This window comes from Emydura macquarii, unplaced genomic scaffold, assembly GCF_026122565.2.
Source record: "Emydura macquarii macquarii isolate MOO-44397 ecotype Brisbane River unplaced genomic scaffold, CSIRO-AGI_Emac_v2 contig_2636, whole genome shotgun sequence".
In the NCBI taxonomy this organism is placed as follows: domain Eukaryota; kingdom Metazoa; phylum Chordata; order Testudines; family Chelidae; genus Emydura; species Emydura macquarii.
In genome coordinates, this window is record NW_027132773.1 from 9788146 (window position 1) to 9804812 (window position 16667).

The 16667-nt window shown below is 44.5% G+C and overlaps 1 protein-coding gene across 1 annotated transcript; it reads left to right on the plus strand.

The window, feature by feature from the left end:
- Nucleotides 1–3310: 3310 nt before the first annotated feature.
- AMIGO2 (adhesion molecule with Ig like domain 2) lies at nucleotides 3311–15030 on the plus strand. Its single transcript, XM_067564149.1, has 2 exons — nucleotides 3311–3736; nucleotides 11044–15030. The coding sequence occupies exon 2, from the start codon at nucleotides 11117–11119 to the stop codon at nucleotides 12680–12682; it is 1566 nt and encodes a 521-aa protein (XP_067420250.1). The 5' UTR covers nucleotides 3311–3736; nucleotides 11044–11116; the 3' UTR covers nucleotides 12683–15030.
- Nucleotides 15031–16667: the final 1637 nt, after the last annotated feature.

The following is a 16667-nucleotide window of genomic DNA, read 5'->3' on the forward strand; positions in this document are numbered from 1 at the left end:
TTTCATTGGGTGATCCCTGGTTCTTGGGTTACGTAAAGAGATAAATAACACCCTTTATTCACTTTTTTCACACCATTCATGATTTGATAGATTTCTATCAATGCCTGCTATGACAGTCCAGCGTACAATCCAGACCAGCAAGGTGCCATGTCACCACCTGCCCTGCAACCTACGGTGTCTCACAATGTTTTGCTGCTGTAGCTCCCAACCTGGACTTCTCTCAAACAGCCAAACAGCCTGCAGGTCACACCCTGAGTGTCTGTGTATAGCCACAGCCCTGGTTTAGCAACTCTGACCCCAGCAGCTGTCATCAAACATCAGCTATATTCTGGCTTCCAGCAGCTTTGGTTACCACTTGCAGGATGACCCCAACATACTCTCAGTCCCGGATTTCCCCCCAAAGATGTTTATCCTGCACTGTCCAGCCCTCTCCTGGACACTTCAGATATATTAGGTCCAATGCCCCTTTAAGGGATCAGCATACAACCTTAACCTGCTTCCATAAATGGAGTTACCCAAACAATTCACAACATTGGATTAGTTCTAATTAAAGAATAAAACTAGTTTATTTACTTACAAAGAGAGAGATTTTAAGTGAGCACAAGTAATGAGGCATGAAGTCAGGAAGGATTATAAGAAAAAGATAAAACACTTCCTAAGTTTGACAAACTAGACTTAGTTCAAAGTGAAGTCCCTTACCATGTTTTCAGTATATTGCTGACCAAACTCTCAGGTCAGGATCTGCTCCCAAAGTACAACAGCTGTTTCTTTTGTCTTCTTAGGTGCAAAGAGAGAGAGGGGGTAGGGAAAGATTCCTTGGAGTGATTTTGCCCCTCACTTGTATAGTTCAGTCACCCTTTAAAATGCATTTTCCTGAGTGACCCCTAGATAAATTTCCAGCTGAGAGCAAGGACACATGGAGTCTGGTGAGGGAGAGGTTTCATGCTGTTGTTTGCTATGATCAGATGTGTTTGTTCCTGCCCCTCCTTCATTGCCAAATAATGGCCACTTGATAGGTGATGGCCCATCAATTTTGATGACAGCTGGCTGGGGTATCAACTTGTACTTTGTCTTTGAGAAACAGGTTAATCATTCCCCAGACTTGTTGATTTCAGCTTATGTTCATAACTTCATATATAATGTTGCTACATACGTTTTAGCATGATATTATTGACCATGCATTATTAGTTTTGAAATATTTACAAGGCATATTTTGTACAGATTATTACAATAGTTTGTAGGTTGTGAATACAGGAGTGCATTCAGTCACACTCACCCCTTAGCCATCCTTTTTCTAAATTCAACTGTCCCAGTCTTTTTAATCTCTCCTCATACTGAAGCTATTTCCTAGTCCTTGTCATTTTTGTTACCCTTCTCTGTACTTTTTCCAATTTCAACATATCTTTTTTGAGATGGGGCAACCAGAACTGCACACAGTATTTCGGATGTGGGTGTGTCATGGATTTATATAGTGATATTTTCTGTTTTATCATCTATCCCTTTCTTCCTGGTTCCTAACATTCTGTTAGCTTTATTGACCGCTGCTGTCCATTGAATAGTTGTTTTCAGGAAAATATCCACGATGACTCCATCTCTTTTTTTGAATGGTGACAGCTAATTTAGATCCCCATCATTTGTATGTAGAGCTGGGATTATGTTTTCCAGTGTGCATTACTTTGAATTTATCAACATTGAATTTCATCTGCCATTTTCTCCTCCAGTCACCCAGTTCTGTGAGAATCCTTTATGACTCTTAGCAGTCTGCTTTGGACTTAGCTGTCTTGAGTGATTTTGTATCATCTGCAAACTTTGCCACCTCACTGTTTACCCCTTTTTCTAGATCATTTATGAATACGTTGAACAGAACTGATACCAGTATAGATCCTTGGGGGACCCCACCATTTACCTCTCTCCAGTGTGAAAACATGACCATTAATTCCTACCTTTTATTTCCTATCTTTTAGTCAGTTACTGATCCATGACTATTTACTTTGCTAAGGAGTCTTTGGTGAGGGGCCTTGTCAAAGGCTTTCTGAGAGACCGATTATATTATATCCACTGGATCACTCTGTCCCCTTGTTTGTTGACATCATCAAAGAATTCTAATAGATTGGCGAGGCATGATTTCCCTTTACAAAAGCCATGTTGACTCCTCCCCAACACCCTATATATAGCATCCTATATACAACACTCTGTCCCGATTTTTCACACTTGTACTAGCTGGTCACCCTAGCTGCCTTGTCCTGCTGCTTGTGGCTTCAGTGAAGTTATCCCCAGAGTCTGGGGACAACCCTGCCTGCGCACATGGTGCAGCCTGAGCTTGGAGATCAACCCTGGCCAACAGAATGCAGCATGAACGCAGGTACCTGCCGTTCCTGGTGCTTCCCCTTTGGCTCTTTATTCTGTGACAGACTCAGACAGAGATAGAGTGAGCCAGAGAAGCGAGCCCCACCACCGCTCCCCAGCCTCCAGCTAGCAGCGCCGCAGCCTGTCGCCGGTCGGCTGCCTCGGGGGATTGTGAGCGGCTGGGCTGACGGTCGTGTAGCGAGGGAACGAGGAGGAGACGGGTCACGGTCTAGCTGTACCCAGCGAGCCAGCAGGACAGGAGGGAGGGACGGGAGCTGCCAGGACCTCCTTGGCGTGCGCGCAAGGCGGTGCCCCGCGACGTCTCCCCCTCCTCCCCCCCAGATTAGTTTCTGGGCTGCAGGATCGGGCGCTGTCCGTGTCTAAACGGGCCCAGTCACTCCCTTCCCCACACACCCTTGGGGGGGGGGGAGGAGCTGGAAGTAGGGGTGCTGCTGCCGCACGCGCCCCCTGGTTGAAGTAACAAACACCACGGGCCTGGTTTCCTTCAGCAGCACCCCCCGCTATAAACCTGGTTCCTCCCCTGCTCGCCTCGGCACTCCTGGTCCCCAGCGCCGCTCCGCCACCTCCCAGCCTGGCGCTGGGGTCGGTGCACTAGACGGACACAACGCGCCTTCGTCCGTTCACACTGCAACTTCGCTCCGGACTGGAAACGTCACCGGCGTGAAATCCCAGCGCCCGGAGCTCCGTCCTGTCCTGTCCCGTCCCGCTACTGCGGTTCAGCCCCCGCCCCCCGGCCTGATCCATCACGGCCCCCGCCCAGCTGTAGCCCCGCTCCCTCCGCCCCCGCGAACCGATCCCGCCGCGCCTCCCATGGAATCCAAGTGCTGGATTCGGAGCGTCGCTCTTGACTTCAGTGGGATCGGGATCCGGATTGGTCCGAGACGAGGGAGGAGGGGAAGCGAGAATAAAAAGCCCAGCACAGCACCGCCAAGCTGCTCGCTGCCACTTCAGCCAAAGCCGCGCCGCTCCAGCCAGCGGCCCCCGCGGGCATCCCCCATCCCTGCCTCCTCCCGCCCAGCCGCCAGGGGCTACCACGGCGGAGCACCCCCCTGCCTCCCCCGCAGCTGCTCTAACCAATCCCGCTGCTGGGAGGCGGAGGAGGCGGCTGGCTCCGCATTCGTTCGTCCTTGCGGCGCAGATGAACGCGGGCGCCCGCTGCGAAGCGAAGAGGGACTCGCTACGGGGCGGCCAGAGCGCCCGGCTCCCCCCGGCCTCAAAGTTGCAGCAGGCTCGGGGCACAGAGCATGCCGGGCTGGACAACGCCGCAGGGCGAGGGCCAACAGCGCTTCCCACGGCTCCTGCTCCGCCCTGCCCCCGGCAATGAACGAGCGGCTGCTGCTCCTTCCCAGGCGGCTGCCTGGAACCCCAGGTAATCCGAATCAAGTGCTCTGGCGGATCTTTAACGATGCCACCCCCGCTTTGTTGCAGGGTAAACGGGACCTTTCGGGCCCCCGTGGCTGTGCCTTGCTAGGCATGGGGAGCTAGCTGGGAGGCCGGGCAGAGGCGGCGTTGAGCGGGGTGCATTGCTCCTGGCGGGCTCCGCCGGAGTTAGCAGGCGGCCCCGGAGCGGCGCCTGGGTTCGCTCCCTGTTCAGGAGCACGCCCCGGAGCCGTGAGCCTGCACGCTAACGAGGAGGCGCTGTCCTCGCCTGCCGGCGGAGTCCGCGCCCCGAGCAAAGCGAGGAGTATGAACGGGGGGGGACAGAGGGGCAACAGTGGGGCGGGGTAGGGAGAAAAGACTCGGAGGACGGCACAGAGACGCGAATATGAGGGGAGGGGGATGGAGAAGAGGAGTAAATATCGGGGAAGAAGCAGCACAGACATGGGGGGCAAAGTGGGCAGCAGGGCTTCAGGGGGACCATACACAGGCCCCAGTTTGGTTTCCCCATTGCCCCTCTGGGGTCTCTAATCAGGAAGAGAAAGGGTATATAATAAGGTAGAGATGGAAGGAAAGGAGGGGAGAGACACCTTAAATTGTGGTAGGTTTAAGCATCACTGCAAAGTGAGAAAAATGAATAAGGAGAAGGAAGGTCAAAAGCTAGGAGAGGAGAAAGTGAGGGTTATTCCCTGCGGAGTGAAAAAAATGTCAACATTAGGGGCCTTCTTAAATCTAAACTGTGGTGATCCCTCCTAACTCTTCAATGAGGTTTGAAGCCACCACCTGTGTATGTGCTCCTAGGGATATGTTAGCTTTATAAGGTATATTAATGATAAAACTTCAATGTGCATGAGGGTAACCATTTTCTACCCAAACTCCTCTACGGTAAATATTTTAGGAGGGATTTTATATTAAACATTACTATGCTTTGGCCCTTTAAGTAACAGAAGTGACAATGAACAAGGAAATTTAAACAATGCTATTTTGATAATCCTTAATCTATGCATTTTTCATATTGTAAACAGAGCCTATCACAGAGCAGGATCCTGTCAGTTCAAATCACCCTTCCCAGTCTCTCAATCCCCTTCCCTGGAGCAACCTTAGAGCTTGGTTACACAGTAAAGTTTAGCTGTAGGAGAATGTTAAGGAGACACCACATAAAAGACCACTGCAATTAAAAAAAAAAAATAAAGGAAGGGGGGGGGTTTCTTAAAAACATGTTTGAATAAAAAATGAACATGTTCCATGAAGTTTCGTTTAAATGATCAAAAAAGGCTGTGGAGACACTGAGAATCCTAAACTGGGCTATATTTTGCAGAAAATGTCACTGCTCAGAGATTGACAGAAATCTGACACCACTGCCAGTGGGCCACAGTTTACCACAGGGAAAGGCATCCATTAATCTGATGATTTGCTTGGCAATTATAGTAGCAAGGTCTGTATTACAGGCAACCTTGAGTAAAAGAGGATTCCTAAAACTACTTTCCATGGTTTACGCTGTGTCTCAGCATTTTTTGCACTCACATAAAGTGAGAAGAGCTGCAAAGATAACTTCCTATACATAAAATTGCTGATGTTGCTGTACCTAACCCAATCTAGGCTCTCTGGCACCCCCACCCTGCTGTTTACCCATCTCTCAGGCAGTTAGCTCATTTGGTTTACATGAACTATCTTTAGCAGAAAAAACTTTGGGGAAACTCTCAGACTCAAGCAACGCCCCAAGCAGTATGCATAAAGATGAGGAAAAGATGGCTTTACCTACAGTCCCCTTGTGATCTGTTTCCATGCATGGGGTGGCACTCTGGGTAAGAATATTGGGCCAAATTCATCCCTCGTCTAACTCCAATAAGATCTTAATGGGTCAGATCTTCAGCCACACTAAAGCCTTGTCTTCGCTAAAAAGGCATATTTGTGCCGTGGAGTAACTAATGCATGCGAGCTGTCCCTCTGTACAGTGGTGACAAGGCACTTTAGTTTTGCTGTGCGGTAAACTAGGTGAGATCAACCCTAGTGCTGACCTCGCTGGCTACTTTGAAGTAGAACTAAAGTCTCCCTTGTCATACAGCGGGATAGCTCATGCATGTTATTTACACAAGCTTTTTTTTTTTTTTTTTTTTTTAAAGCAATGAAGACAAAGCTTCTGCTTTGCATCACTATGGCCACAGCTGGCTCTCTGCCACCAGGTCTTGCAATTAGGTGCAGGCTGGAGGCTGCATTGGAGGCTGAACTGGTCACCAAGCTGACTCCAGGATCAGCTTAATGCAAAGATGATTTTGCAACCTTTATGGATCCAGCAACTGGATCCGATCCAGTTCAAGCATGTAACCCAGTAGGCACCAGCCTGCTGTAGTTCAGTAACAGTCTCCTCTCACCTCCCCATCATGTCATTCGCCCTGGTGCATATGATGCCTGGATAATCCAGAACTGCTGACTGCATCTGCTCACTGGAGATCTGAATCAGTGAGTGTCTTTCCTGCCCCAAAAGGTTAAACACATTCAAACAGGATCTTGTTTTAAAAAAAAAAAAAAAAAAAAATCGTATCAATGCCATTAGTTTGAAGGAAACAAACAAACAAAGAGTTACCTACAGCGCTCTACGAAAGGCATGGACCTGGAGAAAGGGGAGCTAGGAGGTGGCTGGCATAAACCACAGAAGTTTCCCATTACTAATATCCTCTGTGAATGCAAGTGTATGTGACATTACACATGACTGGAGCCCTATGTAAAGAATGATCAATTTGCTAAGATTAGTCAAAACATTTGGGGCTTGATTCTTCACGAGGACCAACGTGGAACCTTTGGAAAGACTGGGTTCTAAATATTTTTGCTACTCTAAAGGGACTATTCCTCATTGACGGCTCTAGCCATATGCACATGCAGGATCCATAAAGTTAGGATTTTTAAATAATATTTGTACTTCATACAAGTAGGCTTATTTAAAAATAATACATGTCTATTTTCAACAATCAAATCATTATCTTGGTTGTGAGAAAAGGCTAATTAAATTTAATTCAAAAAGAAATACAACGAAGAACCTAATGTTAGTACTATGGCCTTCCCATCAACATTTCATTTCAGATAGTATTGTACTTTAATATTGGTACAGATGGGATTAGGCTGGGAGTCAAACTCTGACGAGGAGCCAGGGGAGGGAGGTTGGGATTGGGAGCCAATAAAGAAAGGGAACATGGGTGGGGGTAGATGACGACTGGAGGCCTGTGGTGGGGTGGGAGAGAGAGAGAGAGAGACTGATAGTATGAGGAGCTGAGAGGGGTGGAAGTGGGATGGGGTGGGCTAGGGCAAGGAGACTAGGACTGGGAGCCGGAGGAAGGAAAGACTGGGACAGGCAACTTTAATGCTGGCATTTTCTAACTTTTGGGTGCTTAACTCTGAAACCATCATAATGTTCCTTGCCTGTAATTTTTGTGTGTAATTATTAATTTAGAATTACAGTAGTGCTAAAAGCTCCAATCATAATTGGAACCCCACTGTGCTAAGTGTGACAACCAGACCAAAAATCTAAGACTGAACCAGATCCTTAGCTGCTGTAAATAGCTCTATTGAAATGAAAGGCGCTGTCCAGGCCTGCTGACAATATGGCCCCTAATTCCTATCAAGTACACAGAATTGTGTATTTTATCAGAACACAGCCACCTTCTCTATAAATACTATATTTTAAATCAACAAACTCAAAAGATAAACACAAGACACTTTAACACCACATATTGGTTATCCTCAAATGCAAGTCCACATGCATTCTTCATTTTGACCATAAATAAAAAAATGTTAATTTTTTCCTACTAAACTACGTATCCAAGTTTATCACGAAACAGTTATGTTACAAATAGTCTATTGTCTGACAAATATTAGCTGATATTTTCCACATACAATATCATTTATAAAATATCTTAGCACTGAAATTAAAATTGTCTTGTGAGACAGCAGTGGATAGGGTGAGAAGCATCACAGAAGCCCATGTGGCTTATTGTTCACCCTTCCCAAACAGAATAAATTGCATCCAACTTAAAATATTTCAGGGATTCCAGTTTTATTCCAGATGGAAATTTGTAAAAGTAGTATTCTCCAGCGGTATTACACTTAAAAAAACAAAACAAAAGCCCACTATGTTAAAAGAGTGTTAAGACTACAAAGGCTGCAAAGCCAACCACTCAAAAGTTAGGAAATGCAATCCATTGCAGCCTTACAGTCTTTAATTACAGGATCACGTACTATTTTTCTACAGCATCCCTGACTCCTAGGATGCACGTTCAGGAAGGTGCTCACTGAATGAGCAACTACTGAATATTCCTTTTTATCCTCATCATTCAATGTGTGGCTTCATGCGCTATTTACTCCACACCCTGTATCGAATACAAAATTATTTATTTATTTCCTCATGGGCTTTTGTATGCTGCTCTGGTTATAGTGTCTTAAATTCCTTAGTGTTAGTAAAGAACTATCTTCATAACACCCCCCTGACCTGAGGGTTGTATTATCATCTCCGTTTTACATATAGGAACTGGAATAAAGCCAAAAGTGTCCATTGATTTTGGATGTTCAATGTGAGAAGCCTGGGGCTTAATTTTCCAGATACTCAGTATTCTCTAATAGTTGATATATCCAGAGCAGAGCTCCCACTGACCTCAGTGCAGTTTTGAGCGCTCAGCACTTCTGCAACTCAGACCCCACCTGGGTATCCAGAAAATGAGGAACACACGGTGGCCACCTGTAAACCAAAATTTTGTTTACATAATTTGCCTGGCATCCCATAGGTCCTCTGTGGCACAGGCAGGGATAGAAACTTAACTTTCCAGGACAACATTTAACTGCCTTAACCACGAGGCCATCCTTTCTCTTCCTGCACTCCATTGCATTACTCACTACATACATACCAACTTCTGCAACAAATGAGGCAGGGTTCCTGCAGGCAACCGCCTCTGTCACAGCACCGTCCTGATTCACTCACTCCATTTTGTGTAATGAATGAGGTGGGGTCTTGTGTGTGTGTGGGGGGGGGGGGGGGGGCGGGAGGGGGAGTATGTGATCATGTAACTAAACACCTTATCATCATGCATATGAATGAGGTGTCTAAACTGAGATTGCACAGGCAACATTACTTCTGCTTTTTCCTAGCTTTTAAGTGCTTGCCTTACAACCTTAACGTTCTTTTAAGGTAGTTTTTTGGGATGTACTTTAATAAGGTTTCAAATTTTTTAAAATAGAAACAAAAATTTTACCCTGTGGAACCATTGATGCCTCTCCCCGCATGGCTCACCAGCAGGGCAGGGATCTTTAGATACGCAGAGCAGACGTCTACCACTTGAGCTAACGGAGTAACAGTAGTGGTAGAAAGCTATTATTTTCTATGTGTACCTGCCTCAGGGGAGAGGGAGGTGGGGGGGTGACAGCCAGAGACAGAGTCAGTGCATTTCACAGCTATTTGCCAGACAGCAAAGGAATATTGAGACTCAGAAATAATGGGTTAAATTCCAAGCTCTGTAGGTTGCTTAGAGACTCTTCTGCCCCTCTCCTCTGCTCCAATTGCCCCCTGCCTAGTTCCTATCCCTGTCCTTTCCCCTGCTGCTACCTCTCCCAGCGCAAGCCCAGCTCCCCTGCCTTGCTCCTGCCCCGCTCCCATTCTCACTCCTGCTGTTGTCCCTTGTCTCCCTGCTCCTTAGCTCCAGCTTAGCTCCCCCACTTATGCTGCCCCTCCATGGCTCTTGCCCTTCTTCCCCCTTCTCTTCTGCTCTCCTCTCTCCTGCTCTTCTCCCCCTTTCTGTGGTCTTCTTTGCTCCTGCCCATATTTCCTCCCACTCCTAACCTTTCCTGTGCTCCCACCATGGCTCCTGTTCTTTCCCCCTCTCTCCCTTCCCTTCATTCCCCACCCCCATCTTCTCCCACCCCACCCCCACTCCTGTTTGTAACCCTCCACCCCCATCAGGTTCCTAATCCCTCTTCCCCCTGAGTTTCTTTCTCCTTGCCCTGTGTCTTTTTCCCCTCATCTCCCCCCTTCCTTACTCCTCCATCTTCAAGGCAGGCAGCTTGCTCCTTTGCCTCCATGCTGCCTGGTGGTGCCAGAAGGGGAACACTGAGGATAGCCTCCCTGCTCTCAGTTCTTGTGGCCTGCAGCAGCAGTTGCTGAGGAAGTCCTGCTCAGATCCTGCAGCAAGGGGTGGAGTTGCTATGTGGGGATACTGTACATGCACTGGTCTGGTTGCCAGCTGTGAGAGGAGGCAGCATACTCAGTGCAGACAGAATCTTGGAATAAGTTAGCTGCTAAACTCTAGCACATCTGTACTGAAAAAAAATCTCCATTTGCATATGTTCAAGGGGTTACAGTTTGGCCGAACTTGGGGTGCATTTTCATGGAGATGGCATAAGGCATCTCCTTGGCAGTAGGGTGACTTCCCCTCCCCAATTTCATGTTTCTGCTCCCAAGCATGGATGCTATAGAACTTTTCTATAAAATAGTAGCAAGGGCTTCTTTTTAACATGAGCAAAACATCTTATTTTTTTCCCCCAAAAAAAATTCTGAGAAACAACTGAACCATTTTTTTTTTTTTTTTTTTTTTTTAAGTAACCTGAGGCAGACATCTCACATGGAAGATTTCAGCCTGAACGGTTAATTTGGCAAAGTGAAAACAGGTTCTTATAATGGAAAGTATTGGGCAATCTTAACTACAGGTGTTGCTCCTGGCACCGTCTGCAGTAACTTATTAAAACAACAACCAATAGAATTCTCTAGCCATTTAAAGCTAAATAGTGGATTAGAAAATCCTTTGTTTGGAAATGGGTGACATTTTCTGATTGGGAAGAAACACCCGTCAAATTACTCCCCACTAGAAAAGAAAAAAGTGCTGGTATGGAGCAAGCCATTTCTTTTTCTTGCATGAGAAGCTGCATCCCTGGACCAGGACTGAGAACAGGTAGGGGATGCAATTTCTCATGAATGACTGAAATCCTTCAGAAATTGCATACTCACTTTGCCATTTCTGACAATATTCTCTCTCAGCTGTCAGAAACTGCATGCCCTGAGCTAGGGACTGAGGACAGGTTGTATTTTTTGAAGGGAGAGGGAAAAATGATAGGTTTGTAACATGAGAATTTGCAGGTGAGTTCAAAATCTAACTGCGATGCAAAAAAATTGACAAATCTTGGCCTAAGAAGAAATGGATATGAAATCTAAAAGTGGGAAGGATTCAGTCACTAAAAACTGCATTTGTTCAGAAGGTCTGCATAGGAAACTAAGATTCACAACCTCTGTTTAAATGTTAACATTCTGTATTCCTCTTTTAACAGTGATTAGTGCAAAGCTAACTACATGTATAACCTGTGGCAAGGAGAACTGGGAGACGGCTAAGAGAGAGCCATAATGTCTTTAAGCTGCCAGACAATTTCTACTCAACTTGGTATTCTTAAACTGAACTGCAAAGGACTGCTATGCCTTTTGGTCTTCACAATAAATGTATGCAGTAGTGCCTCTGGCCTGTGTCCTACAGCCTGCATCTGTGCTAGTGACATTGTAAGCTGCACCAATAAGAACCTCTCTAGGGTGCCAGGAACTCTCTTCAGATTCATAAAAAGACTGGATCTGAGTTATAACAGAATTGGATTTTTGGAACCTGAATGGGTCCCAGTGCTTTTTGACAAACTGAACACTTTAATAATTAATCATAATAGTATTAGCAGTATTATCTCTGGAAGTTTTTCCACAACTCCAAATTTAAAGTACCTAGATTTGTCATCCAACAACCTGAAGACGCTGGGAAGCCCTTTATTTCAAGAGCTGAGAGTACTGGAAGTCCTCTTGCTGTACAACAATCAGATAACACAGATAGATTCTGCTGCGTTTGGAGGATTATACAAATTGCAGAAGCTGTACTTATGCTGTAACTCACTATCACACTTCCCATTGGACTTGTATGTTGGAAAACACAAGCTTTCAGAACTCGTATTATTAGACATTTCCTATAACCACATCCAGTCAATACCCATTCAACGTGTAAGTTTAGTGCCGGCCAAACAACTCAGTGGAATTTATGTTCATGGCAACCCGTTTTACTGTGACTGTACTCTATACTCCATGCTAATATTTTGGTATCACAGACACTTCAACTCGGTGGTGGATTTCAAAAATGAGTATGCCTGTGTATTACGATCTGACCCAAAAGGTTCCAATAAACTGCCTTTATTGCATGACAACTTTCTGAATTGCTCTGAAAGCACCATCAATGTGTCATTCCATGCCTTTGGGTTTATTCATGAGGCTCAAGTCGGAGAAAGGCTGATTGTACATTGTGACAGCAAAATTAGTGACGCGGGCACACATTTCATCTGGGTTAGCCCATACAATAGATTATTGGAGCCAGATAAGGGGACTGACAATTTTAAGGTGTTTCATAATGGAAGTCTGGAGATAATAAATCCGCAGCTGGAGGATTCTGGGCTGTATTCATGCATTGCAATAAATAAGAGAAGATTGTTAAATGAAACCATAGAGGTTAGAATTAATGTAAGCAATTTCACAGTGAACAGATCCCATGCTCATGAAGCATTTAACACTGCTTTCACCACCCTTGCTGCCTGTGTAGCCAGTATTATTTTAGTACTGCTTTATCTCTATCTGACCCCATGTCCTTGTCAGTGTAAGACAAGAAGAAGAAAAAGGAAGCTGCCCCAAAGCAGTGCCCATTCATCCATCCTAAACTCCACTCCCACTCAGGATCCTCCAGCTGATGAGAAGAAATCCAGCAGTGGTAAAAGAGTGGTGTTCCTTGAGCCTGTGAATGAGCCAAAACAGGCGCAGAATGGGAAAGTGAGACTGTTTCCCAAAGAGACTATCATAGCAGAGAGCATCTTGAAAACTACCCGAACAAAATCGGACTCTGATTCTGTCAACTCGGTGTTCTCAGATACGCCTTTCATGCCATCATCTTAGTTTGCTGCCTGTATTTCTATTGTGCAGTTCAACTCTCAACACTACCCTTGCCTGTAGCATCCATCTGGAAAATATAAATAAAGCGTGGCAAAAAATGCAGCATCAGTAGTTTTCAAGAACAGGTCAACTTACTCTTTCTGTGAATGAGAGAACATGCAGCAACAGCACGCAGGTTAGCATCAAAGCGTATATCTTCACTGCAGAGTTAAATCAGGCTCTTACCTGGCTGTTGCTCCAACCCTCCTCCTGTGTACACAAGAACCTCTCACCTGAGTGTAGTGGTGCCATCAGCCCAGGCTAGGTGGCTTATCTGGGGCTGCAGGCTAAAAACAAAATGTGCTTTCACTGAGGCTAGTAACCCACCCACTTCGCAATGAGGACTCAGGCTAAACCCCACTCGAGTGCTGGCAGTCCACTAATGCCTCCCCACAAGTGTGTGCAGAAGGACAGACAAGTTCTCTCGCAATTCACTAGGGAAGAATCACAGAGCAGCAGCTCATCTTACTACAGCACACAGAACCATGGGATATTCCCACACCCGTCCTAGTGACATGAACAGGTGAGTGCAGCACCAATGAGGAAACAGTGAGTACGTCTACACTTCAAAAAAAAAAAAACCCACGGCAGTGAGTCTGAGCACAGGTCAGCTGATTCGGGCTTGTGTTATGGGGCTAAAAAGAACAATGGGCACAGTGTAGACACTCCCACTCAAACTGGGAGCCCAGGCTCCAAGACTCTTCCCCTCTCGCTGGGTCTCAGAACCCAGGCTCCACCCCTGGTGGAATGTCTACATTGCTACTTTTAGCCTCATAGCCTGAGCCCCCGCAAGCCCAACTCAGTGGACCCGGACTCTGAGACTCACTGCCTCGGGTTTGTTTGTTTGTTTTTTGTTTTTGGTGTAGATGTACCCAGTAACTCGGGCATGGCTTTGGAGTGTGGCTGCCCACTCCTGGGCTAGGCTCAGACCTGGGCATAGATCACCCAAGTTAACTTTGCAGTGAAGACCTACCCAAAATGTTAATGTGAAGGCGGGGGAACACTATGCCGTGTGTGTTCTAGATATCAGCTGTGGAGGAACATGTTTGTGGTAGATGATACTGTCTTTTCCATGTGTGCTTATAAGAATCAGTGTCTTAAATATCTAGAGCTGGGTGTAAATTTGAATGTCAGGGAACAGAACTGCAGTCAACGTGCCTCCAAAGCTTATAAACAGCCCTTATCAAACCTCTTTCCATCCTCTAAGCATTCAGTATGTAAAGGAATAAATGAAGTTACACAAGCCAGAATATTCCAGAGTGTTTGTATCGTATCTTAATCATTTTGGGCAGTAATTTTTATTGCCAGGCATTGAAAATCCATTTACCTGTTACATTTAACTAAATCGGGGAAGAGAGGGAATCCTGTTCACTTTTCTTATAATTAAATTCATGGGATTGCTCATGAAAGTAAGGTGAGCAGATTAGTCATGTATTGTGTTTTTGGGATCCTGGCCTGCATTGTTTACTCAAGCAGTTCAACTCCCTTTGAGATCAGTGACAAAACTTCCATTGACATCATTGAGAGCAAGACTGGGCCCACTGTTTAGCAGGGGATTTTTCCTCCCCTTTGTCTAATTTTGGGTTGCTTTTTTTGCTGTGTATTATCAGGAAATTTGCTTTTAAAGATCATCTATTACATTTGGGCCGTCAACTCATTGGGCACATCTACACTGCCATCATGGTGTGTGATTGTTGCGTGTGTAGACATATCTGAGCTACCTTTCCACATGCGCTTCAGTGCAGGTTAACCACATGAGTAATTACCCAGGCTCACAGCTCTTGGTACCTGAGTTAGCTAGATCATAGCTAACTTGGTTATGTCTACATGAGCTGCAATCATACTCTGGCACAGCAGTGTAGACACAGCCTTAGTCATTAGCTCACAGGATACGGCCCTTATTTTGAACCTCTCGTCTTTCATACAGCTTGTTTCCCAAAACAATTTGGAGTTAATTACTAGGTAGTACACTGTACTGTAGTCCTTAAAATAACAATATAAAACGTACACAGGGTTTTAACATTCATTCTTTTCTAGTTTACTTACATTTTAATTGGGCTAGACTTTGCCATCCTTCCTCATCCTGAGTAGTACCTAACTCTGAGGAGTCTCATTGAAATCAACAGTTCTCTTCAGAGTTATGGGACTATACTATGTAAGTTTGACAGATGCTGGCCCACTGCATCTTCAAAGAGTACACTAAATGGTAAAGAATGATCAAAATTAGAATCAAGGGGTCAAATGATGTAAGTGGTTGAACTTTGTTCCATTAGCTCTAATTTTAATAATAATTTACTACTTTTATGGCTTCACTGGAGTGGCACCTGTTTACACTAGATGGGCCAAAAAAATCAATGATAGCCAAAAATAACACAGCTGATTTGCAATGGAAAAAAATTAGGTGGCTGTCAAACAATTAGATACATCCTATCTATAAAACAAATAAAAAATGTGAAACAGTGTTGTAGGAGGAAAAGAGGAGGAATTGGAAAGCTGTGAATGATTTTGGTTTCAGATGTTCAAAGAAGCAAACAGATACATGAAGATTTAAATTCTATTGTAGAGACTGAATAATGAGGTTGTAAATATGAAATATCTATAGGTTTTTACTTTGAACTACATAACATTAAAAATTGCTCATGTCTAAGATAAGGCTTGTAGTGTCCTTTCTGTACATCTGATATCTGTATTTTTTTAATACTTTATCTGTACTTGAAAGCAAAATCAGTAGCGCTACATATAGTATCTAGTTGTAAATAATTATGGGACCAATCCTGTTTCCATTGAAGTTAATGGTAGTTTTGTCATTGACCTTAATGAGGACGATGTGACCCTTTAAGAAGCTGTCTGTTGCTTGAGGATTTTTTTATTAGAAAGAAGATCGAAGTAAGCCACATGATTTAGTCATAATATGCCATATGTACATGGACATACTCTGTGCTATACAAGGAGGAGCATAGTGACTGAAACAGAGGATTGAATACAAAATGATAAGACAGAAGGGGAAAACCAGAGGTAAAGGTAGAGTATCTGATTTGTAAGTATTTGGGCAATTTTTGGTAACTGAGTATTGCTAGAAAAAGGCTGTACTTATTGAATATGGCATTGCACAAACAAATTATATCTTAAAATACAGGTTTAATTTACTTAAGTTACTAGCGTGGGAGTGCATTTGAATTTTTATAAAAGCGCTAATCGAGTTAAATCCAAAATAGACTGAAAAGCAAAACACATTGCTGCCACTGCATCCAGACAGCTGGATATCTAAAACAATATTTGACTGTGTGCTCACTTGCCTGTTTATGACACAATATTTGGTTAGACAATATGCTGAATTAACCATATGTAACTTAAAGCCATGTTTTAGTAAAGGGGAAATTGACTCTGCACCCTTACTCCTGGGGGGTTTATATCCTACTAGGAGTGCATAAGAATTTGCAGAGTCAGACCCAAAATGTCAACCTGCTATCATAGAGAGTGCATGTAGTTCTAAGCATCAGATATTTGTTGTGAATGTTAATTGTTCATATTTTAGTCCCTGCTTTAAAATGTTCAGGTGTGCGATTATACATCTAAAAAACTGGGATTAAGTATCTTTCTTAACAATGTTGCAATATTAACACTGTGGGTGGGCCTCTTATTTCCATATCTCGGTCTTGGAGTCAATTAAATGGTGGCAGCTTTAATAGACCATTTTTTTAAAGAAAGCTTATAGCTTCACTGTACTTTAATATTTTACAATACAGTAGCATCCCACCTGTAAACCCAGCCTGTCTAGCAGAAGATCATGAGCTATCTATCAGTATCATTGCTCCAATGCTCACTCAACACAACGAGCCACCCTGTATCTGAGGGGACCCAACATACAGTAGGTATGACCCCTTTGCATAAACAAGGGAACTTTATCCTCTCGTATATACAAATAGATCCCAACATAGTCTCCAGAGAT

Excerpts from the sequence above, each read along its gene's own strand:
- AMIGO2 (XM_067564149.1), top strand. The coding sequence starts at position 11,117 with ATGTCTTTAAGCTGCCAGACAATTTCTACTCAACTTGGTATTCTTAAA.